The 7,976-nt window shown below is 41.8% G+C and overlaps 1 protein-coding gene across 1 annotated transcript; it reads right to left on the bottom strand.

The window, feature by feature from the left end:
• Positions 1-3,450: 3,450 nt before the first annotated feature.
• Positions 3,451-6,716, bottom strand: LOC132158976 (tripartite motif-containing protein 16-like). Its single transcript, XM_059568623.1, has 6 exons — positions 6,069-6,716; positions 5,664-5,759; positions 5,351-5,584; positions 4,425-4,584; positions 4,237-4,284; positions 3,451-4,001 (listed from the first exon to the last, which is right to left on the bottom strand). The coding sequence occupies exons 1-6, from the start codon at positions 6,639-6,641 to the stop codon at positions 3,463-3,465; spliced, it is 1,650 nt and encodes a 549-aa protein (XP_059424606.1). The 5' UTR covers positions 6,642-6,716; the 3' UTR covers positions 3,451-3,462.
• Positions 6,717-7,976: the final 1,260 nt, after the last annotated feature.

Here is a 7,976-nt window from a genome sequence, read left to right as displayed (position 1 = left end):
CCAGGAACTTGGTGCTGCTCACTCTCTCCACAGTCGCACCGTTGATGGTCAGAGGAACGTGCTGAATGTGCTCTCCTGAAGTCAACAACAATCTCCTTCGTCTTCTCCACATTCAGAGAGAGATTGTTGTCACTGCACCACTTGGCCAGGCGGCTCACCTCGCTCCTGTAGTTTGTCTCATCTTTGTTGCTAATGAGACCCACCACAGTTGTGTCATCTGCAAACTTAATGAAGAGGTTGGAGTTGTGTGACAGTGTGCAGTCATGGGTCAGCAGAGTGAAGAGGAGGGGGCTCAGCACACTCAGTCCTGGATCAGTGGAACGCATATCATCAAGGGTTTGTGGAGGAGGGAAGCAGACTATACACAGCTTTATAATGCCTTGGAGCCTTTATGAATGGGTCCCGATCTGCCCCCACTGAGTTCAAGCGGAGTTTGGATAAATGTTTATCAGGATTTAGGGATGACACCTGCCTTCCATACTTGGATGATAACCTTGTGCACAGTAAGACATTCAAGGAGAATCTCTGTGATGTCGGAGAGCCGTTACACCATTACCAGAGACATGGGGTGTAGCTCCCCGCTAAGAAGTCTGAATTGTTCAGGGCTGAGGTAAAGTTCCAGTGGTAAAATAGTCTCTAAAGGGCACTACACTATTGACCCTAAAAACATTGGACCCATTCAAGCACTAAAAGACTGTAAGCCTAAGACTGTGGGTTACCTGAGACAACTGCTGGGGTCCCTGTCATATCATCGCACATACATTACCAGTTTTCCCCAATTGCCAAATCCCTCTTTGAACTATTGTCAGCAGGAAAGCCTCCAGGAAATGTGGCAGCTGGTAAATGGGAAATCTGTAAGAAGGGCACGGGAAAAGGGAGAAAACCACCTCACAACTTAATTCCAGTCAGTCTATAACTTGGAAAGAACAACACCAGAATGTCTTCAACCAGCTTCTTGAGTTCTTGCTTCACCCGCCGATCATAGGCTACCCTGGTTTTGAACAGCCCTTCATCTTGCATTGTGATGCATCACAAGAGTGCCATTCTGAATCAGAGGCAGGAAGGGAAGCTGGGTATGGATCACGGACACTAACGGTTCCTGGGAAGAATCATCATTTGCACTCTGGGAAACTGGAATTCCTTGCAATGAAGTGGGCTATTTGTGAGCAATGAAGTGAATACCTTTATCAAGTAACTTACTTTGTGGTCAATACAGACACCAACCCGCTGACATATGTGTTGTCAACGGCCAAGCTCAATGCCACCACCCACAACATGGATAGCATAGTGGGTTGACTGCAATTTTATCATCAAATATAGACCAGGCCGCACACATGGACTGTCAAGGAGGCCCTTGGACATGGAGAGTAACATGCAGACCTCTTCACAGGAGACAAGTCAAAGAGTCAATGCTCTCCCCCTCCCCCACCTTGGTGCCTCAGACCACATCACTGTCATGCTAATGCCTGCATACAGACCACTCGTTAAAAGCCCCAAACCAGTTCACAAACAAATGTAAGTGTGGCCGGAAGGGTCGTCAGAGGCTCTTCAAGACCCTTCAACGAAAAGTGAAAGCAGCTGAGAATATCATTGGTGGCTCTCTCCCCTCCCTCCAGGACATTTACGGAACTCTTAGACTATGTGCCATATTTCTAGAGAGAAGGGCGGCACCACCCCAGGAGGGATGAAGACCATTTCTTTTCAACAAGTCAGGTAAGCCCCAAAAGCTCATCCAATTGTCTATGAAACCTATGTTATACTGCAGGCACCACTTAGACATCCAGCCATTAATTGATGACAATCTGCTATGTATCTTATCACCATAAGCAGGGAGAGAACCAGAGCATATTACAGTGTCTGACATCATGCTAGCAAGTTCATACAACTCTTTAATGTTATATTTAGTGATCTCTGACTGGCGAAGTCTAACATCTTTAGTGCTGTCGGGAATAACAATCGTACTGTATTTACGTTTAGCATTAGCCAGAACTTTTACATTTGCCAAGATGTCAGGCACTCTGGCTCCCGGTAAACATTGCCTATGGTGGCTGGCGTCTCTATTTTCAGGCTCTGTTCAATAAAATTGCCAATAACTAGAGCACTTTCATCAGGTTTCTCAGTGGGTGTGTCACTGAGTGGGGAGAACCTGTTTAATTTTTTGATCGGAACAGAAGAGCAGTGTTTTGACCCGCAACTATGCCGCCTCACAGTCACCCAGTTGCCCTGCTGTGAAGGCACTGTTACCGGAACCGAACAATGTACAGGAATCCCTGATCTAGCCGCATCCAAAGCCATATCTACAGCCCTCACATTCTTACTGTCCTCATTTTAAGTTCGGATGCGTGTCTCTAATTCTGAAATCTTCTCTGTCAACCTAACTATATCTCTGCATTTATCACATGTGAATCCCTCATCGCCGACAGAGAGATATAAACTATACATGTGACAAGCGGTGCAAATAGCAATAGCAGGAGAAGCCATTACTCACCGTGCTTGATGAAAGATTCTTACCACAGTTGTTTGATGAAAAACCAAAGTGAGAGAGTAGCGAGAGAGAGGAGAGGAGAAAAGAAAAAAGAAAACAGCAAAAGGCATGAATTGAAATGCTAATGACAAGCAAACAAATGCTAACGCGCTGCAGGTGTGCTGCACTCGCAGATTTTGCATAAAAGCTAAATATTAAATTAAAACGATTTCAGGCTTCTGATGTCCCCTTTGAATTGAATTTTTTTTTTTTTTTATACTGACCATTTTCTATTCATTTTCTGTAACCCAACCCTACCACTAAACCTAACCCTTACAGAAAACCTGTTTGCATTGTTGCACTTTCAGTTAAACATCATTTACTATTTTTAGTTATTTTTTCCCCTCATGGAGACCGCAGGACAGACCCCACAATGTAAAGAATGTCAGGTTTTACTGTCCTTGGGGGAACATTTGGTCCCTACAATGTACCATAAACAAGAACACACACACTCACAGTTTTAAAAACTTGAAATTTCATGTCATTTACAGGTTTCAACCACTGATAAATGTTAGAATATATTATTAACGAGCTAAAATTAACTAAATTTAACTAAAATTAAGACAAATTTCACAGTCAATAATTAAATGTGTGACTTTAAAAACAGAGTCTTGTGACACCAGAAAAGAACACAAGGGCCGGAGCTCCATAAAGTGAATAATGAAAATGATTTATTGACTGTGTGTGATAATCTTAATTGAAAGGTAATTATTATAGTGATAAGAAAATGATAGGTGTGACACTACATCAAAAACTAAATCAACACAAACAGAGGTTGAGATAAGCACAGAAACACATGGTCACTCTGCAGGACTCACACATGCATTTTACTGTCTATATAAGTATTTATTACACACATGTTATTTCACTGTAGTATAAATGCCATGAAGAGAAAAGAAAAGACTTTATAATATCTCACTGTAGAATCTCTTGTCAATCTAATCTGATTCATCAACACTGATGAGTTTCACAGATGATCCAGATCCAAACCCAAACCCAGGATAGAGCGGCTGAGTGAATGTGGTCTGGACTGTGTGGATGAGGCTCATTGTGTCAGAGACGCTGTAGAAGCACAGAGTACCTGCACTGTGATCTACATACACTCCTATTCTACTGCTGATGGACTCTACAGGGAGAGCAGTCTGTGTCTTATTGTGCCAAAATGAGTATCTGGAGGGAGAGCAGATCAAACTCCAGGACTGATCATTAGATCCAAACAAGCACTCAACACCTACCTTCCTGCTGATGCTATTATATGACACTGATATACGCACACCATTATTTCCACTCCACTCCAGCTCCCAGTAACAGCGTCCACACACACTCTCTCTACACAACACCTGACGATACACATCAAATCTGTCTGGATGATCAGGACATGACTGCTCTCTGTAAGTGTGAACAATCACTCTGTTGCTCTCAGATAGACGAAGGTTTTTATGTGCTGTGTTTGGATCCAGAGTGAGCTGATGGGAATCTGATGGAGATAAAACACATCAGAATTACGAATTATGAATCTGTGTGATCTTTTCATGTAGCTGAACTCTTCATGTTCATTGTATCCTAAGTGTCTCAGCATGGATAAACAATTATCCTGTGCAAATAATGATTTGCCTCATCAATTATAAAACTATTCTTTCACCTTCAGGAAGAACATGGACATAATCAGTGAGATTTTCTGCTTGTTAACCGCTTGCTTGTTACTGACTTACATTGTAAGAAGTTGTCCCTGGTTCTGGGAACCATGTTGGTGAATGTGACTGTAGAAATTAACAGACATGAACAGTGTGATTCTCGTGATACTGCATCCATTCCTAAGAGATTTCTAATATGATGTTCTCCATGATATGAGATGTTGATGGACTGGTTTATGAGAGCAGATGAATCTCCAGGTATTTACCTCTGCCTGAGATCTTCTTGAGCTCCTCTTTGCAGAAATCCTCCAGTTTGTCTCTCAGTTGATGGACAGATTCTCTCAGACCATCAGAAGAGAAGACAGAACTCAGGAGATCTTTATTTTCATGTGTAGATTCAGGAAGTGCTGAGAGATACTGGAAACTCTACAGAAAACAGTAATCAAAACTCATCAGCTCCACACCTCATGAATAACCTACAGGAACATCAGATTTGATGTCAGATTCTAGTCTTTTTTCACTTATACTATATGTCAACTTTTAGGAATTTGTGTGGATGATAAAATTTCTGCTGAGAACATACATGTCCATCTAACAGCTCAAGCACATCAATGGAGTCTAATTGGTCTCATTCAAAAGAAGCTCCAAGGCTACGATTAGATTGACCATCATTTATAACTTTAGAGTGGTTAGAGATGCTGAAACTTCACAAGGACCCCTAATGCACAACCAGGTTTGATTTGGTTTGAATACACTGAAGTATTGCTAATATACAGACTACTTTATGTTTGGGGTCTTCATGGTTAAATTTTATCAGGATTCGGGATTGTCTGATCCAGTTTTGATAAACGTTACTCAGAATCAGTACTATCAAGTCTGAAAAATACTGATTTCACTGAAAAATAAAGAATGAGATGCAAAATTTGGTAATAAGTTTTAAACTGTTGGATGCGCTAGTGGTGTTTCACAGCTAAAAGTATCTTCAATATAAAAGAGCTCAGAGAAATGATTACTAAGAGATTTCCAGAGCTGAAAGATATTTGTAAGTGGCATCTCTTTCAAAAGATGATGAGATGAGAGTCTGACTGATGATTATATAATAAGACAATCATGAACGGTTTCTCTGTGAGTCTCTGTCACAGCAGGATCTGCTCAAGTCCACTATGATCCTGTTCTTCTAGATCTGTGTTACCTGCAGGAACTGGATGTGATCCTGTGTGTGTGAAAGCTGCTCCAGCTCAGCGTCTCTCCTCCTCAGATCATTGATCTCCTGCTCCAGTCGCTCCAGTCGTTCTTCAGCTCGACTCACTGCAGTCTTTTCCTGATCTCTGATCAGTCGTATCAGCTCAGAGCAGCGTTTCTCAATGGAGCGGATGAGCTCAGTAAAGATCTTCTCACTGTCCTCCACTGCTGTCTGTGCAGAGCGCTGTTAGGACACACTGTGATTCAGCTTCAGTGAGTCTGAACTGAGACTGACACAAACTTCTCTTCTTCTCCAGACTCACCTTCTGAGACTCCACAGTCTCTCTCAGCTGCTGGAGATCTTTCTCTCTCTGCTGGATTCTGTGCTGGAACGTCTTCTGTGTCTCCTTCAGCTGGTGCTACATGACAAATGGAAGATACTGAATATCACAGTAAACTACTGCCACTAACTCATCAATGTATCTAAGAAAAGTGGAACTGATATGGCTGTAGGTTCAAACTCCAGAATTGATGATTTTTTTTAAATCATCCGACATGAATTATGATGAATATTAAGGTATGTTTCACACTGTAAGCTTAAGTATCATGAAAATGAAACAGTAGAGCTTCACACTGACAGTGTTTCTGTGTAATTAAGCTGCAGCTCTACACAGAAAATAAACAGACTATTGGACGACTGCACTGAGTATTAACTTGATCTTTAATACCTGTTTCTCTGTCCTCTGTGCTGCAGCTGATACAGTGTCGTGGTTTTTATGTTCATCTATCGTACACAGCATACATATACATTTCTGATCAGTGCGGCAGAAAACCTCGAGGAGCTTCTCATGTTTCTGGCAGATCATCTCCTGCAGTCGTCCAGTCGCATCAATCAAAGTGTGTCTCTTTCCTTTAAACCAACTCTCATGTTGTTCGAGGTGATTCAGACAGTAAGAGTTCAGACACATCAGACAGGACTTGATGGCTTTGTATTTTCTTTCGGTACACACGTCACACTGCACATCTCCAGCTCCAGCGTCACAGTCAGCAGGACGTTTCCTCTTCTTCAGTTTCTCCACCACTTCAGCCAGTATGGTGTTTGTGGCTAAATCAGGTCTTGAACTGAAGGTCTGTCTGCACTGAGGACAGCTGTAGACTCTCTTCTGATCCTCCTGATCCCAGCAGTCTGTAATACAGATCTTACAGTAACTGTGTCCACACTGGATGGTCACTGGATCCTTCAGGAGATCCTGACACCCTGGACACAAGAACTCATCCTGAAAAATTCTGGCTTCTGCCATTTTACTGCATGAATACAGAGACACAACACACAACAGCTCAAGCACACTTCAGTTTCTATTTCCTTGAACTCACGTGTTTCCTGTTTCCTGTTTATGTGCTTGTGTAAATCATTGTCAGTGTCTGTGAATCTGTAAAGCAGGCTCCTCTTCCTCATTATATTAAATTCAACTCAAGTTTATTTGTTTAGTGCTTTTCACGATACAAATGATTGCAAAGCAGCTTTACCGGAAATTACGTTTCTACAATATATTTAGTAGTAGCTTGTCAGTGGTGACTGACCACAGGAAACAGATGATTCTTCTGCACAATCTGACTTTGCTGCAGTCTGGAATTGAACTACTGGTTTCGTCTGGTCAGAGGAAACTGGCCGCCCGACTGAGCCTGGTTTCTCCCAAGGTTTTTTCTCCATTCTGTCACAGACAGAGTTTTGGTTCCTTGCCGCTGTCGCCTCTGGCTTGCTTAGTTGAGGCCACTTCATTTACAGCGATATTGTTGACTTGATTGCAAATGATTTCACAGATAATATTTAAACTGAACTGAGATGATGACATCACTGAATTCAATGATGAACTGCCTTTAACTGTCATTTTGCATTATTGACAGATTGTTTTCCTAATTAAAGGGTTAGTTCACCCAAATATTAAAATTGTCATTAATGATTCACCCTCGTGTCGTTCCAAACCTGTAAGATCTCCGTTCATCTTCAGAACACAGTTTAAGATATTTTAGATTTAGTCCGAGAGCTTTCTGTCCCTCCATTGAAAATGCATGTACGGTATACTGTCCATGTCCAGAAAGGTAATAAAACATCATCAAAAATAGTCCATATGACATCAGTTAGATGATCAGTTAGAATTTGTTAAAGCATTGAAAATAACATTCGGTCCAAAAATAACAAAAATAACGACTTTATTCAGCATTGGCGTTAGCATTCGTTAGCCTGTCGATAGCGTTTCCATTCATACCTATCGCTTATTTCTTTTCTCCTCTGCTCTCTCTCGCTCCAGTTTTTCACAAGTTTATCAAACAACTCTGGTAATATTTCATCAAGCACGGTGAGTAATGGCTTCTCATGCTATTGTTATTTGCACTGCTTGCCACATGTACAGTTTATCTATCTCTGTCGCTGATGAGGGATTCACATGTAATAAATGCAGGGAAATAGTTAGGCTGACAGAGAAGATTTCAGAATTAGAGACACGCATCCAAACTTTAATTAAGGACAGTAAGAATGTGAGGGCTCTAGATACGGCTTTGGATGCATCTAGCTCAGGGATTCCTGTACATTGTTCGGTTCCGGAAACAGAGCCCCTGCAGCAGGGCAACTGGGTGAC

This window comes from Carassius carassius, chromosome 15 (assembly GCF_963082965.1).
Source record: "Carassius carassius chromosome 15, fCarCar2.1, whole genome shotgun sequence".
NCBI lineage: Eukaryota > Metazoa > Chordata > Actinopteri > Cypriniformes > Cyprinidae > Carassius > Carassius carassius.
Note: the sequence above shows the minus strand (reverse complement) of the source record. Positions and strands in the feature narration are given on the sequence as shown.

Coding starts and splice junctions, on each gene's coding strand:
- LOC132158976 (XM_059568623.1), bottom strand. CDS start 6,641: ATGGCAGAAGCCAGAATTTTTCAGGATGAGTTCTTGTGTCCAGGGTGT. Junction 5,585..5,663: donor AGACTGTGGAGTCTCAGAAG/GTGAGTCTGGAG, acceptor GTGTCCTAACAG/CGCTCTGCACAGACAGCAGT. Junction 4,585..5,350: donor ATCACATCCAGTTCCTGCAG/GTAACACAGATC, acceptor TGTTTTCTGTAG/AGTTTCCAGTATCTCTCAGC.